Below are 16255 nucleotides of genomic sequence, written 5' to 3' on the forward strand. Positions count from 1 at the left end.
TATTTTTTTTAATTCAGCGGAGCGAGAGGCGGGGGGCGGAGGGTCCTCCAGGCCGCCAGGGGGCGCTGCGGCGCCGGGCCGCTGGGGGCGCTGAGGCGGCATCATGGCGGCGCGCTGAGAGCCGAGGGGCGATCATGGCGCAGCCCCCGCCGTTCCCCGCCCGCCTCCCGCCGCCCTTCCGCGCCTTCCCGCCGCCCTTCCCCGGCCCCGCCGCCCGCCCCGCGCCCTTCCCGGTGGGGCCGGCGGCGCCCCCGCCCTTCCTCCTGCCGCCGCCCGCCGGCCCCGCGCTTGAGGCCGGGCCGCGCTTCCCGCCGGGCGGCCCCTTCTTGGCGGCGGCCCCGCCGCGGGTCGGGGCGGAGGAGGAGGCGGCGGCGCAGCGGCAGCAGGACGAGCTGTGGCTGTCGCAGTTCCTGGGCCGCCGCCGCGCCGCTCCCCCGCCGCCGCCGCCTCCCGCCGCCGCCACCCCCAGCAGCGCCCGGGCCGTGGCGGTGGCGGCGCTGGGCCGGGTGGCCCGGCTGGCCGCGCTGTGCCGGGCCCTGCGGCGGAGCGAGGCCGAGGGCGACGAGCCGGGCTGGGCCCGGGCGCGGGAGGAGGCGGAGGCGGCGTTGCGGGAGCTGCGGGAGGTCGTGCGGCCCCTGCGGGAGCCCGGGTACGGCGAGGCGCTGCGCAGGAAGGCGGAGAGGGCGAGGAAGAGGAGGCTGCGCCTGCAGCGGAGGAAGCTCGAGGCCAGGGCGGCCAAGGAGGAGGAGGCGGCCCGGGCCGCCGAGCGGGAGGCCAAGATCGACCAGTGGCGGGCCAAGTGCATCCAGGAGGTGGAGGAGAAGAACCGGGTACGGCCCCGAGTGCCTGGTCCTGCCTTCCCCGGGGGCTCCTGAGTGTCCCTGCGTTAGCAGGGCGAGGTGACCCGCCAGTAATGGGGTCACAGTGGTCTGTGCCTGCCCCACACGCGGCTTTGGGCCCCGTGGGTCAGTGGGTGCCACCAGGGTGCTGCATGACTTCAGCTTCCTTGGAGTCATGCCCTTCCCAAGGCCTGCAGACCTGCTTCTTCCCTGAAAACCTTGGTGGGCATCTCAGCTTTGCCATGCTCATGTCCTAGCCCTTGGCAGTTGGGAGTTTAAGTTGCTTCTGAACTGCTGGAAGTTTTCCTCTCTGGTCCCAAGTGTCACCCTGCCCTGTGGTGCTCAGCACCATTTCGGTATCCCTCAGCCTTGCCTGCTGCTTTCATCCTTCTACAGCTGGTTGGTTGCAAGCGTTTTGGTCTCATCTGGAAGTAAAATGTCCCCAAAGCAAAAAAAAAATCACCACCTCAAATTAGCCTTACTGGGAAGTGCTGTAGGCACTTTTCTTGGTTTTTATGTTGGTTTTTGGCCCAAGAGCTCCCATTCTGCTGGTCTGCTGTTGGGATGGTCCAGAGCAGCTGCTGCGGAGGGGTTTGTGGTCAGAGTGTGGCACGTTAATGGTCTTTAATTGCAGAGCTGTGGAACTGGAATTGTTTCTGTTTATTGCTAAATGTTTTCCCTAAATTCCTGTGGTTAAAAGCTATCAGGCTTTATGAGTTCATTAGCCATCCTGGAAGTGTTCAAAAACATGGATGTGGCACTTGAGGACGTGGTTTAGTGGTGAGCGTGGTGGTGGTGCCGATTTGGCAGTTGGACTTGCTGATCTCAAAGGTCTTTCCCGACCTTTAAGACTCCATGATCCCGTGATTTGGTCCAAATTTATGAGTCCCACAGCACTCTTTTTTTAGTTTTCTGAAGTCTGTGGTTGTTGCTGTGAAGTAACTGATCTCCAGTGCTTCGCTCATCTCTTGGAAAATGCCACTTGATTCCTGTCCTCGAGGGATATTTCACACATCACGTCTGGGTTTTTTTCTCTCCCAGGAACGAGAGCTTAAGGCTGCTGCTGACAGTGTCTTGTCTGAAGTACGGAAGAAACAAGCAGACACCAAGAGGATGATGGATATCCTGCGTGGGCTGGAGAAGCTTCGGAAACTGAGGAAAGAGGCCGCTGCCAGGAAAGGTTAATTACAAGATTTTCACCCAACTTTTTTTATTGCACACCCAGGAAATAAGATGATGAGGGTGCCCTGTGCTGACTAGCAAGGTGCAGCTTCAAAAAGCTGTATCTTTATAATGGATTTGAGTTACAGGAATAGCTGTAAAATGCTGAATTCGCAAGTAGTTGTGTTCCTGTTTTTCCAAGCTCGCTCTTGATAGAACAATTATTCCAGTAAGAATTCCAGCTGTTAACAAGGTTAAGCTCATGTTTCCCTGAGATTTTGCCAGCTCTGCTCTCAAGTCTGATAACAAACCCCTTTCTGAATCTGAAAACTTAAAATCACTTCTCTTTCTCCTCAGGTGTTTGTCCACCCCCCTCAGCAGACGAAGCATTTGAAACTCAGGTGGAGAGTCTGAAAACGTTGCTCAAAACTCGCACAGAGCTGTACGAGGCTGAGGAGAGAGCACTGAGGGTTATGCTGGAAGGAGAGCAGGAGGAGGAAAGGAAGAGGGAAATGGAAAAGAAACAGAAGAAGGAAAGGGAAAAACTACTACAGCAGAAACTGGAAATGGACTCCAAGCTGTTTGGGGATCCAGGTAAATTCTGCGTGCCATACTTAACAGTTTTTCCACACCACAGCCCCATCTCACAGGCAGTGAGTTTGAAATGTAGGCACAGAATTAGTTGAGAAAGAAATCATCCACTGGAGTAATTTATGGTCTGAGAAAAAGGTGGGATAAACGTAGTGTGCTCTTTCACCTGTGGTGTAAGAGGAACTGCTCAGCTGATCAGTGTAGACTGCAGCACATCTCAAGCTGATTTCATAATGTTTTCCAAGAGGAGGTTGTAGATTAAGCTGAAGTGAAACTAAACAGAATAGATTGAAGACTTACAGTACCCAACAGATGCTTTAGTCTGGTGGTTTGGTGTGACTCAGGTAACCTGTACAGATTCGGTGTCCATGCGTTCCCTTTGTTTAGAGAGTAGAAGGCAGGAAAGTTTTGCTAGTCCTTAGTATATTACATAGAGACCTGATTTCAAAGTACAGCTGGGCAGTAGCAAATGAGTTGTCAAATTTGGGTCTTCTAAGACTCACTAAAATCAAAGGTTTTTCTGGATTATTGAATAATTTCAGTTTCTGTTTTTTCACAGCTGAATTCCCGCTCGCCCATCTATTGCAGCCCTTCAGAGACTACTACTTACAAGCTGAGCATTCTGTAGCAGCTCTAATCCAGATCAGGTAAAGCGAAACAAAGTCTTTATTTTATTGTCAAAGATGACAAATACTGTTCGTTGAGATTATAAAATCAGCATCCCTTTTGGTTTGTCAGCTTCCAAATTTGGTTATGCAATAGATTGTGCTGGTTTTTTCAAGTTTTTTGCTTGAGTCATATCCAGCAGATGCCCGTGTGAGGCAGAGTGCACTTCACGCATAACTATTCCATTTAACAGCAGTACTTTTGATTTTTACATTTGTCTTTTGACAGACAAGTTTCAGAGTACAATTTGTAACGGTTTGTGTCTCGATCAGTGTGGAAAAACACATCTGTGGCTGTATAATAAATCTTACCAGCTCTCTCTGTTAAAGGCATGAGTGGGATCAGTACTTGGTGCCAGCTGACCACCCCGAAGGAAGCTGCATCCCTCCAGGATGGGTTCTCCCCAGTCTCCCCACCAACGACACTTGGGCCACTGCCGTCAGATAATTCAGTAATTAAGTTATGTTAACGTTGGAGGATTGTTTTAATTATAATTCCATGTGTAAATAGGAGAGGGCCCGAAGAGGACGTCTCATCCTCTCTTTTGGCAGCCAGGTACTGGAATGTCTTTACTGGAATGTCTTGAAGAAAAGTTTTAAGAACTGTTTTTGTTGTTTTACTCTGCATGGAGATCTCTGAGCAGGCCCAGAGCTGCCAGGCTTCTGGTGATGTGGAATTACAATCCCGCTGCGAGTTTTTGTTAAATCTCAGTCTTAATAAAGGAACATTGCTGACAGTGGTAGTTGTGCCAGTATTAACATCCTATTTTTAGTGGCTTTTATCTTTATAAAAGATTATGAAATCTCCAGAAATAAATATTTCTATATATATACATATATATATACACCATTAGTAAATATCTTATTCTTCTTAAATTAAGCATGTCAAGTATCACTGTCAAAATAGTTCCTGTATTTTTGGGTGTAGAAATGAACCTATTACAAGTTTAAACAAATTCTGAAGTACAAACAAAACAGGATTTTTCAAGGTTGATTAAAGCAGCTGCTGACATTTTACTTCTGTGGGCTAAAACTGGTACCACAACATGGAAAAAATTCCCAGCTGTGGTGAAATAGGTCAGACAGCCGTGTGAATAGACACAAATTTGATGAATAAGCCTGCTGGAAAAAAAATTCAATAAAATCTGAAGTCTGTCCTACTGTAATTGTTTTGCCTATATAGCTATTTTTGTATAAGGACACATCATGTCTGTAATATTTGATTACAAAACGCAGCTCTATTTTGTAAGTTGGGTTTTTTTTTGTACAGAATAAATAGAGAAAAATGGATTCTTTTCTTTTTTCGTTTGAAGCATTTTTACTCCGAGGGAGAGATTTGTTTGAATACTTGGCATCAAATGCGACTCCAGCATGGAGAGGATTGCTGGGAAAAGGTTTGTGTGAAGGAACTTCTCCCTCCTCCAAGGTGACAGAGGCATCTGATGTCAAAGCCGTCCGTGTTCTGGACAGTTTGCTTGTGGCACTGATGGGCCATATGGATTGGGGGCTTTGCTGGGCTACACAGATGGTCATGGCACCGTTCCAGACTGCAGACCTGATTCTTGCTTAGCCCCAATGAGTGGGAATCGAGTTAATCTCTCCAGTGCTTTTCCTCCCGGCGTCACAACAGCGCGTCATCCATGGAGGAGGCGACGTCATGGCCTAAATTCCTCACTTGGGCCTTATGTGATATGTTAATAGTTCATTGGCTGAAGCTTTGCACTGGTTTCTGTTTGTAAGAGCACACAAACTAGTGGTTTTTAACAGAATTAGTGGGAGTGCAGAAGTTTGCAGTTCTTGCTCACCTGCAGCACCTCAAAATACAGATCACCAGGAAGCCCTCTGGAGGTGGGGTTCTGATTTCCCCCTGTCACTTCCAGCGTCTCGGTGCTCCAGACCCAATGCTGAGTCAGATCCTGGGGAGTCTTCCCTGATGGACATGCCCAAGTTCAAATGTAAAAATAAAAACAATTGCATAAAAACAATACAACCCCAGCACTTCCAGCTGAGGAAGCTTAGTGACCGGAGGATGCTCTGCTTAAACATTTAGGCTCCTTATCCCGTCAGTGCGTCCGAGGGACAGGCCAACCACTTAAGCTATGATTATCTTAAAACTGTCCAAGTCAGCTGCTTGTCTGACACTGCAGGAATTTAAAGAGCTGAGCAGTAGATAAGCAGGCAGTGGAGCAGCAGCCCTGTTCTCCCTGCCCTGCGAGGAGAGCTCCATGAGTTCATCTGACGGTAAGGATAACTTCATCTTGTTAATAAACAAACACAGGGCTCAAAAATGCCAGGGGACGATCCACCTATAGGTGTATTTCCATCCCTCAGACTTTCTGTGGTTGTTTTTGTGTATTTGTTCTTGTCCAGCAATGTCTGCCTTAGAATGTTTTATATCTCTAGTGGGGAAGAGAGGAATGTTTAAAATCTCAACTCATAAAATACATGGAAACAGAGTATTCTCAAAAATTGTTGTCTTCTGATTGAAGAGTCAGATTTGTCAAAGTATATTATTTCCTATTATCTTTAAGTTTTTAAAAAATTACTGTAGTCCAGAAGAAGATAAGGGTTGGCTATGTGTTTCCAAGGCTCCTTTGCATCCTACTCCTCTGCCCATCCCAGTGCAGTTCATGTTGTTAAGGCACATCCTCTTCCTGATGTGAGCTGGTTCCTGCACTGGCCAATGTCTGTGGTGTGCAAGCAGGCAGGGCTGGTGTGGGGCACAAGCTCAGAGCCCTTCTAGGAGTTGCCTTGTGGTGTGAGTTGGTGTTCAGAACTGACCATCTTGTATTCTTATCTAGTAGCAGTTTTCTTATCATCACACCCACCCCAAAGGTCTTCTTGTTTTCTAAACTGTGGCTTTGGGAATTAACACTTGTGGGAGCCTGTCTTAGAGCACCAGCATTTCTGCAGGGAAATACAGCAGGTACCACCATCTCTTCATATTTTCTTCATCCCCATCCCTTAAAGTGGCATTTGAACCCGAGTGAAGCCATTCTGGGTGACAGATGCCGAGACACAACTTTCCTTTGCACCTTGTACACAGAGAAGCACCAGTTTACAGCATAAACTGTAGAGAGGGTCCATCCCCCTTGCACACAGGGGCTGTGCTTGGAGCTGCAGGCAGCTGGGGGAAGGTGCAGGTCACTTCACATGTTGCCTTTTGTCCCTACTGACGTGGATTGTCCTTAGGCTGAGCCCTCTGAGGCTGGAGCAGATGGTCTGGCTCTGTGAGGGCTCCCCACACGTTGCCTGTGTGGTGTGTCAGAGGCAGGACATGTGCAGGAGCACAAAGCTCGTTAGGGGCTCTGCTTGGGCAGAGGTATTAAAGGCTCCTGGCGTAAGCAGGCAAGAGACAACCCCGGTGTCATTCTGTAATGAGCAGCTGAGTTGCATTGAGTGATTGTGTGTGTCACTCATGTCTGTTTGTGGTCTGGAAACGATTTTTTAGTCCTCTGCCAATGTAAGAAACTACTTTGAATCCTATTTCCCATTATAGACTCTTATTGTTGCATTAAGCACACAGTTTTTTCATCCTTGTGTGCATTCATCTGCATGTTTCCTTTTTGTGGGGTGTTTATCCTCGTTGTCAAAGAAGCTGTTTGTTTTTAAAGGAAAAAATAATCGGGAGAAGCACTTAGGGATGTCACACACATATTTACAGTGTGTCTTGAGCAGGGGGTGTCACACAACTATTTACTGTGTGTCCTGAGGATGACTGCTGAGGACTTTGGGATGAGCAGGCACAGGCTGTGGGTACCAGAACTCATGGGGAGAGTGGCCACCAACTCTTAACAGTTGATAATCTGTAAAAGAAATAATTTTGCATACTGTCATCACTGGGAATCTCGAGGCTTCATGCAGCAGTAGAGGATTTTTCCTAAATTGAGACATGCATAGAGAGCTGATGGCCACGTTATTGCAGTAATATTTTCTGTGCCACCATTCCCGATTCATCAGAAGTTTTTCTCTCCCCTGCAGTCCTGCTCTAAAACCATCACCACACTTAAAATGAACAGATGGTTCCTAAAACCTAATCTGGCCTTCAGATGGCTTGTTGGACATGCCCCTAACTTAAGTTTGCCTGATGCACCAGCATCCTGGCCTGGCTTCTGCTAAGCTGCTGTGGTGCCAGAGGGGATGTCCTCACCCAGCTCCCTCAGGGTGCTCCGTGGGATGGCTTAGCAGCACATGGCTGTGTGCATGAGCTCTGTCACCACAGCTTACACAGGGAGAGGAGACCTGCAAGGTGTCCTCCTTGGCTGTGGTTTCTCCCTCTGTAACTGGAAAAAGTGCTCAGTGTGTCCCCAGCTTGGGGAGGGGATCATGCAAAGGGCAGCAGAGGGAGGGAGAGGCAGGAGGGATGGGAAGCAGCAGGGCATGCATGGAGGCGGAATTGGAGGGGAAAAATGCTCAGGATCTCTGCCAAAGAAAGCTGTAAGCTTGGTCAGGTCCTGCTGGTTCAAGATGAGAATAGCAAAGGTTAGTTCAGACAAATCTTCCCAGTGTCAGTAAATAAGATTTTGCCCGTCTGGGCACTGCACACAGTGGTTTTTACTTGGCTGGCTCTTGAAAAAGCTCATCTTCCTCTCCTTCCACCCAACTTAGGTGCTAGTCCTGCTTCTTACAGTTCTGTTTCCTCCCTTCCTCCAGCAGCAAGAAATCAGGCAGCAGTGATGAGCTACCTGGATGAAATTCCCTTCCGGATGGCCCTGAGCCTCGACGGGGACTCGGAGGGAGAAATCCCCTTAATCACCGCCCCGGACATCGAGGTCCCCGACTGCACTGACATCCTCATGAGCACCCTGGTGAGTCCACACCCAGAGCACTGCTGGGGGATGCTCAGAGCAATGTCAGTGGTGCTCTCCTTTTCTTAGGGGAGAAGGGGCACATCCTGATTGATCTCCTCTTACTTGGCTGCTTTGCAGCGGTATTGGGAGGAGAGGATGATTTGTGATGGGTGGGAGTGAGGAAGGAGTTGCTTTTAAAAAATCCTGTTCAAACAGGAGGCTTGGGTCTTTCTGATGTAGAAGGACAAATTTCTGCTCTAGGGTTGTTTTCTACTTTGGAGTTATCGCTGTCACATTTATTAATACTATTTATTAAATATCAATAAATTTAACAGATATAAGCAGGCAACATTACCTGTGCTGACAGCATATGCACCAATTAGATATGTATGTAAATTTTTATATACATACACATATTTATATATACATAAAAAATTTTATATATGTGTATATAAAGTATCCTGTATTTCCCCCTATTTGGGGTGCACTGATGCTCCCCGCCAAGGCCAAGCAAGATTGTGCTGCTGCTTCAGGCTGATCCTTCTGGAGGGATGTGGGGGTGTTTTCCTCAGGGAGGCTGCTTTGGGTCCACAGATGACCCAAGTGGCAGGAGCAGTAAAAACAGCATTCCTGGGCTGTGAATGTACTTGCCTGCCTGTCCAGAGGAGACCTTGTTTGGAGAGCTCTGGGACGGGCAAGCCTTGTTTGTTCCAGGAAAATCCTCAGATTTCAGTCACAAACAAGCTTATATTTTAAGACAGACTATGTGGAAATGACAACTCTGTTTGGGGACCAGCCGAGCCCCTGGCGCCACCAGAGACTCCCTTGGCTGGTCCTGCCGCTGCCCGAGGTGGCATCTCCCTCCTTGGTGGCTCCAGAGCCCCTGTGCCTGAAGTGGCTCTGCCAAGTGCCACTAACGAGAGCCACAAACAAACTCTGCCACCACTCTGGGGGCAGCCTGTGGCTGGAGGCAGTGCCTCTCTGCAGCTGCCTAAAATTGGGATGCCCATACCCCCTGTCTGCACCCTCCCACCTTCCACAGCAGCCAAAGTGACACAAAACCACCTCTGAGCATAAAACACTTCTCAAAAGAATTGTAGGTACAACTCACAATAGTAATAACTTCATAGGGGGACTTTTATTGAGTGTAAATTTGGGGATTCCCTGTAGGGATGAGGCTGGCACGGCCCAATCCTACAGCCAGCCCTGATGATCAGGGAAGCAGGAGCTGATATGAGAAGGCTGCAGCCCTTAAGCTGCCTCGCAAAGCGCGTGGTTTGCTCGGTGCCACGTTGTTCTGGTTTCAGGTGTCCTCACCCAGCTGCCTCTCGCTCTTCCACAGCACGACTTCTCCCTGGAAAGGAAAGTGCTCTACTGGGTCGAGGTGGCCTCTCAGCAGCAAACCTGCCGGCACCGGGTCACCTCCGAGGTGGTCCCCACGGCCCCGCCATGCTGGCTGCTGCTGGTGGACCCCGCCGACAGCTACGGGGGCCGGGCGCGGGACGGGGCGGTGCGGCGCTCCATCAGCATGAGCGCCGCCGACACCTCCTACGGCCACGACGCCGAGAGCAACACCTGGCACTCGGAGGAGGGCGACTGCTCGGACGACGAGTACTCCTCGACCTCCCTGGAGGAGAGCGACAGGGATGAAAAGCTCCTCTCCAGGAGGAGAAGCTCTGGCAGAAGTGTGGCCTCACGTCTCAGCTTTTACCAGACCCGGCCGAAGACGTCGCCTGGCTTGCTGGAGCCCTCGCCGGAGAACAACGCCCACAGCGTGGCCAGCCCGGACCCCAGCAAGCAGAGAAGGTCCATGGTGATATTTAACAACATGAAGAATGAGCTGGAGGCAGCCAGGAGGAAGCTGGCTGCTCTGGTGCATCCTCTGAACAGAGCTGCCACGGGGGGCAAGGGGAACCCGGTACCACGGCTGCTCCCACAGTGTCCCGGCACCAACCGCGGTGTCAAGTACGGGCCAGCCCAGGACGTGTCCCAGCTGGGGACCTTGGTGCCAACTCCTCCTTCCACAATCCCACCCATCAAGCGGCACAAACCCACAGTGCCGGTGAGCTGCTGCCTTTGCTTGGTGCTGAGAGAGGAGGGAGGTGGAGGGTGTTGAGTTGGTCTCATTTGCCAGAGACTGGGCAGCAAAATGGATTCAAAATGGGACTTCAGGAACACTGGACCCATGAGAAATTACTGATGGGTTTTCATAAGAAGTGAAGGCAGGGTTTCTTTTTTCCTCTGGGTTTGTGCATGTTTACTTGCTCTGTCCTAATCAAAACACTCCTGTTTTTCCCAACAAGCAGGGTCTTACTTGATTATCAACTGAAACACTAAAAAAAAAAAAAAGAGTGAAATAACAGGATTTTTTCCCTCTTTTCTTTCTATTACCCCCCTTTTACAGATATAGGTGGGGTTTATAGGGGAAATGCTCCTTTACAGCCATCGTGTCTTTTCTAGGAAACTTTGGACTTCACAGTCCTGCTAAAAATACAGATCATTGGTGAAAGAGGGATGTGACAGGATGGAGTAAATATCACTCTGTCACCTTGAATCTGAATTGCACCATATTTTTTAAGAAATCACATCTCATCCAGCTACTTGAGAGATTTTAGGAGATGAATTACTGAAAACCTGCAATTAAAACCATGGGACACATGAATGACCAGGTTATTTATAGGCAGTTGTATTAGACATGGGGTAATTAAGGAAAGATTAAATGTATTTGTACATCACCCAGCCTGAGTACTCTTTGATCTGATCTGTATCTATAGCTGAGCCTGGATTTAATTAAATCCAGTCTCCTTTGATGCCCATTGGATGTTCCATGTATAGGAATTTTCCTCTTCTGGAGAGAGCAAGGGAGCTACCGGTGTCCAAGAGCGTTGCTTCAGCCTGGCTATTTGACATCATCCCGTGAGCTGGAGCAATAAGACCCTCTTCTGTTCTTCCCTTGCAGTCCCTCAGCCCCTACACCTGCCTCCCTCCTGCCTGCACGCCCGGGAGACCCCTCAGCTCCGTCAGATCCCAGCCGGATTCCTCGGCTGACCTGCTCTTGGCGCTGAGCCAAGAGGAGCGAGACCTCATCGAGCCCGTCGTGGCCCTGGGCTACGCCCCGCACAAAGCCATCCTCACCCTCCAGAAGACGGGAAGGCAAAGCTTAAGTCAGGTTGGTGGAGCTGGGGAAACCTTTGGTAAAGGAGACCTTGATTTTCCTGGAGAAAGGGATGGCTGTCTTGTTCGGGGTGGATTTCTGATGGCCTTGGCTCTCCCGCTTGGGTGTCAGACCGCAGCTGACAGGCTTTTCCATGAGATCACGCTTTTGCTGTAGTAAAATAGCAGCGAGTCGCCCTCGGCTTTTCAGCGCGTAATCACGGCTGGTTTCGTTATCTGTTCAATCTGTTGGTGTGGAACTTCATGTCCTTCTGAGGTACAAATTCTGCCCCCATATATGGAAACTTTTTGCACATCATTTTTTCCCAGTTGCTGGATTCGTGTGATGATTGCCATGGCTTATCCTGTCAGAGCGGGACTGTACATGTACCTCAAAGATTTGGTTGGGCTCTCTCCAAAACACAACTTCCTTGCCTTACAACAAGCAGGGAATCTGTGCAAGCATTGCAATGGGGTACATCCTTGAGTACATCTTTGCCTGCAGTGCTACATCCACATTCCTGAGGTCTCTGCTTGTGCAGATGAATCCCACAGTGATCTTGGGGGGCCTTGGAGCATCCATGATATGAGGGATGCTGATGCCTCTGATTCCTTTGACAAGCTTGGGGCTGGACCTACCCATCCCAGCAGAGGATTTTAGGGCTAAATTACCCAAGCAGCTCTTGCAGAGAGAGAAGGGGCTTAATTGAAACTCAACAAGAGGGATGTCCATGAAGCTGCCATGCCAGGGAGCGGGAGAGGCATGAGCAGGCGCAGTGCCAAGCAGCCTGTGCCGGGTGCCAGTCTCCTTCCCATTCCCCTGGGAGCTGCCTGTGCTGCGTGGGCCAGCTCCCACCCGCCTGCCCGGCGCATGGAGCTGCTCTGGGGCTGAGTCATCTGCAGCTCCCGGCTCCCTCCTGAGTCACCCCAGCTGGACCAGCCCCCCAGACCTCGCTGGTGTTTCAGGAGAGCCGAGTTGGGAAGGGAAGCTTTGTGTCTTCAGTTCATGGAGGTTTCATGCAGGCAGAGGCGGATGGACAGAGGGCAGCCCACATTCTTAGCACAGAGCCATGAGAGGGTGTCTTGTGGCTTCAAAACGAAGAAACTGCATCTTGTTAAGGATGGAAATGGGTATAGGCTGCTCTCTTCTGTATAAACACTGGACTCCCATTCCCTTGGAGAAGAGATTCCTTCACCAAAATACAAGGTCTGCCTTATATCCTGTGCCTGCTTCACCAGCAGATTCCATCTTTCCCATTTATGCCCAATGCAGCCAAGATAAAACGTAAGGCCTGACCTTTTGTGCATCTCTTACAAGTACAAAACTACCAAATTAGGCTAAACCTTCCTGCAAAATATGTTCCAACTGAAGTTAAAAAGAAGAGCTGTGGGTGCTCTTCACTGCTTGCTGTGTCACGCAGGGTTTCAGTGTGTGATGACAACAGCTTCAACTCTGAGGATTGATTGTAGTACCAGATGGTGGGCAAAAATTGCTCAGCTTCTTTGCACTGTCAGCTCAAAACTGGCAAAGCCCACCTTGGTAGGGAAGGCAAGTTTGTGGCCTTAAAGAGGCAATGCCTTCTCAGTTCTGGTGGAAGAATCTCTTTGAAAGGCTCAGGCAGGGTTAGTTGCCCCAACGTGCCAGAGGTTCATCATGTAGGATGTCATGGCCAAGGGCTAAACCAAAAATGCAGCATTGCATTTTGATCAGTGATCATTGACCAATTCAAAATCCATCCCTGATCCATGGAGCCCTCGATGTACATGTGAGCTGAAACAGGACAGAAGCTGCAGCTGCTCAGCACCCATGTCCCCAGGCAGCCATAGGCACAGGGCAAGAGTGTCAAAAAACCTCCTTTTCTTTAGTCTTGAGGAGAAAATTATAAAAAACACTGAGTTGACAATGGCACCGATTTCACACTGGGCTTGACCAGGCTGTCAGGACTGTCTGTGTTGTGCCATGAGTGAGCAGCTGTTCCTGCCACAACAGAGCAAGAAAATACAGCAATGAGCAGGGCTTGTCATTGATCAGGTAATGTGGGAAATAAAGTCAGGTTAGCAATGCCAGTGACCACTGACTGCCTCCTTCCTGAGTTACTGAGCTGCTCCTTAAGGCTGACATTTCTAAAAATCTACAGTTCAGCCAAACAAGATCAGCTCAACGTTTGAGGGACTTCTTTGCCTTTTTCCTATGTTTTGTGGTCTTTTACTCAGTCCTTCTCCTTGGCTACGACGGTGCTGGGGAGGGTGGAGGTCTGGGCACTGGTGGATCCAGGGAAGATATGAATCAGTTTCTCCTTGGATGAAGATGGCACAGCTCTGGGGAGACCCGTGGGATGTTTTTATTCCCCCTGCTATTGTATAGCTCATTTATTATTGTCTGTCCCATATGTTTTTGGACAGTGAGTGATTCTCGCGGTATTTAAAAGATGCTGCTGGGAATTGTGCTGTCAGCACTCCAAGAACAACGAGGAAAGCCAAAAATAACTGTTTACTTTCAGTAATGGCAGCACACGGGTCTCCCCTGGGGTGGGTTTTGCGCTTGGACCCTGGAGCAAACCCAGGGGTGCCTGAACCCTGGAGCATCAAAGGGATGTGGGGTCAGCTGAGGGTGGACATCCCACTGGGACAGGCTCTGCCTCACCCACAGCCCGGAGGCCATTGCTCTGTATCTCAGAGGTTCAGATGTTTGGTTTGCTCCTCATCCCCCCTCTGCCTCGTTCCCATTCCCACACTGGGAGGGTGAGTGGGACCGAAATGTCATCTCCCTCTGGGAATCCTGTGGACAGACAGACCACCCTGGCTGAGCACCAGATGGGAACCAGCAGGATGGTGGTTGCTGATGTCCTCCCCGTGGTGTGTCCCTGGTTGGTGGCAAGGTGGGCTCCTGTCTACCCTCGCTCCCTGTGCCTGTGAGGCTGGATTAACCTGGTTGTCTTCCTCTGCAGTTCGTGAGCTACCTGGGTGCCTGTGACCGGCTGCTGAAGCAGGGCTACGAGGAAGGGCAGGTGGAGGAGGCCATGGAAATGTTCCAGTACTCGGAGAAAAAGGTCAGAGTGGGATGGCACAGCCCAGCCCTTTGTGCTGTGTCCTCCAGGCTCGCTTTTCCAGCGGGCTGCACCCTTCCCTCCACTTCCACTGCCCCTCATAAGGGTCAGACCCACTGCCCTGCCACCAGCAGGACCCCCATAAGGATTCTCTGGGGAAGGACACCTGCTCCATCCCCTTTTCCATCCATCCTCTCACCCCACTGTAGTATGATGCTTGTTCAGCCACTGGGCAGGGAATCCCATCCCAAGCCCACCAACACCTGCTCTTGTTCCCTCTCTCCCAGCTCCCCTGCAGGGAGAAAAACTGGTGGCACACTGGCCATTGGTCTCCATCATCAGTCTCCTCCTGGGTAGTGAAGAGCCTGGGGAGGTGGAACTGCTTGAAGTCTGGGCTGGCAGTGTTTGCTGGGATGCCAACAGTCTGTAGGACTGTTGTGTCACCGCTCGTTAGGGCAGTGACAGCGGGGGGTGCCCAGGTCTCGGTGTCAGGGAAGGTTTATTTATTGAGGACATGGCTCTGGGTGATGTCATGGCACTGGGGCCCAGCCTGAGCAAGGGGGAAAGCAGGACAGATGAATTCCAGCTTGTGCTCAGTGCCTCTCCCTGCTCTCTTTATAGTGCAGACAAACGCTGCATGGAATTGATACAAACTTTATAAGGAATAAGTGAAGCTGGAGGCTGACTTTATTAAATATTTCTTATTTAAGAAGTTTAAATGCTACCAGGGGATATGTGTGTCCTCAGGCTGCTGTCGTGGTGCCCTTTGGCCGTGACACAACCCAGCCAGGGCGTTTGGCTGCAGCCTTGTGCCCCAGCACTGCTTCTGCTGCAACCCCACGATGGATCCATCCGTGATAACATCATTCCCCTGTCTTCCTTCTTCCTCCAGGCAGCTGAATTCTTGCATCTGTTGGCTCAGTTTAACGATATGGGTTTCCAGCAAAATGAGATCAAAGAAGTTCTTTTGCTTTGTGGGAATCAGAGGGAGAGGGCGTTGGAAGAGCTCGTGATGAAAACCCACTGAGCAGCACCCTGGACCCATCACAGCTTCCCCCTCTCCAGACTGGACCAGAAGCACTCGGGTGGTTCTGCTGCTCCATCCCCACCCCTGGAAGCAACCAGACCTTCACAGCTCTGCCTTGGTGTCTCAACTCATTTTATGGACACCCATCATAAGCGTGTTTATCATTCAGGCACCGACTTCATAGGAGGAATATTTATCTCCTCACCCACACGTCCCCACCCTGATCATCTCAGCTGTTCAGATTAGATGAAATAAGATCCAAACCGCCTTCGGCTTAGATTTTTGCAAAACCCAGACCACAGTGTTCTCCCTCCACCTGGGGTGATGGGTGTCGTGTTTTCAGCTACAATCAAATGTGGATTCTTAAGAGATTATATAAATCATCAGAAGAAATTGTTTTCCTAAAATCTGAAGGTTTCTGCAGGAACATGTGTTGGTCCTGGCTTGCTAAGAGTCTCAGCTGACTTAGTCATGGTTGCATATTGTAATTGAAATCCAGTTTGAGCACATTAGCTTCTCCTTTTAAACCAGAAATGTGAGAAAAACACACAATTCCATGAGGGTAAGGAAAGAAAACAGGCTGTCCTTGCTCTGAAATACATGAGGTTGAATGAAAAATGGTGGTGTTAAGGGTTTGTCTTCAGGGAACTTCCTGAAATCAGAACAGAGAGATGGGGAACTGCTCACTGCCCTCATGCTCTGCCCAAATCAGGAAAACTCGGGGGATGCTTCCCTAAACTGTGAAGACAGTGGCTCCAAATGAAATTAAGCATGAAAGTCAACATCAGGAACATCTGGATGCTCGGGGAATTTCTGTATGTGACTGAAGGACAGAGAAGGGGATGTGTGTCCTGCCTTGGCAGTGGAACAGTGGACAGTGTTTTCACATAAAGTATGTTATTTTCCTGTGAATTAGATACAGATGTAACTTCTTTGAGTAAAGATGCTTGGGGGGGTTCTTCTGCAACGTGTTTGTGTCTTT

At 50.0% G+C, this 16255-nt stretch overlaps 2 protein-coding genes across 6 annotated transcripts; both read left to right on the forward strand.

Moving 5' to 3' along the window:
- Positions 1 to 96: 96 nt before the first annotated feature.
- On the forward strand, positions 97 to 4546 carry PDCD7 (programmed cell death 7). The gene is made up of 5 exons (XM_050309680.1): positions 97 to 830; positions 1881 to 2019; positions 2358 to 2594; positions 3151 to 3238; positions 3587 to 4546. Exons 1-5 carry the CDS (start codon positions 135 to 137, stop codon positions 3702 to 3704), a joined length of 1278 nt encoding a protein of 425 aa, XP_050165637.1. The 5' UTR covers positions 97 to 134; the 3' UTR covers positions 3705 to 4546.
- UBAP1L (ubiquitin associated protein 1 like) lies at positions 3768 to 16221 on the forward strand. Of its 5 annotated transcripts, XM_050309678.1 has the most exons (7): positions 3768 to 3812; positions 4570 to 4650; positions 7910 to 8064; positions 9389 to 10108; positions 11006 to 11215; positions 14148 to 14249; positions 15139 to 16221. In XM_050309678.1, exons 3-7 carry the CDS (start codon positions 7933 to 7935, stop codon positions 15271 to 15273), a joined length of 1299 nt encoding a protein of 432 aa, XP_050165635.1. In that variant the 5' UTR covers positions 3768 to 3812; positions 4570 to 4650; positions 7910 to 7932; the 3' UTR covers positions 15274 to 16221. The 5 variants fall into 5 exon arrangements, with proteins under 5 accessions (XP_050165635.1, XP_050165632.1, XP_050165636.1 ...); XM_050309675.1 differs by lacking the exon at positions 3768 to 3812 and having other exon boundaries at positions 4542 to 4650; XM_050309679.1 differs by lacking the exon at positions 3768 to 3812 and having other exon boundaries at positions 4599 to 4650; positions 7913 to 8064.
- Positions 16222 to 16255: the final 34 nt, after the last annotated feature.

The sequence above is a fragment of the Myiozetetes cayanensis genome, unplaced genomic scaffold (genome assembly GCF_022539395.1).
Source record: "Myiozetetes cayanensis isolate MyiCay16 unplaced genomic scaffold, myiCay2020 scf14, whole genome shotgun sequence".
Classification (NCBI taxonomy): domain Eukaryota; kingdom Metazoa; phylum Chordata; class Aves; order Passeriformes; family Tyrannidae; genus Myiozetetes; species Myiozetetes cayanensis.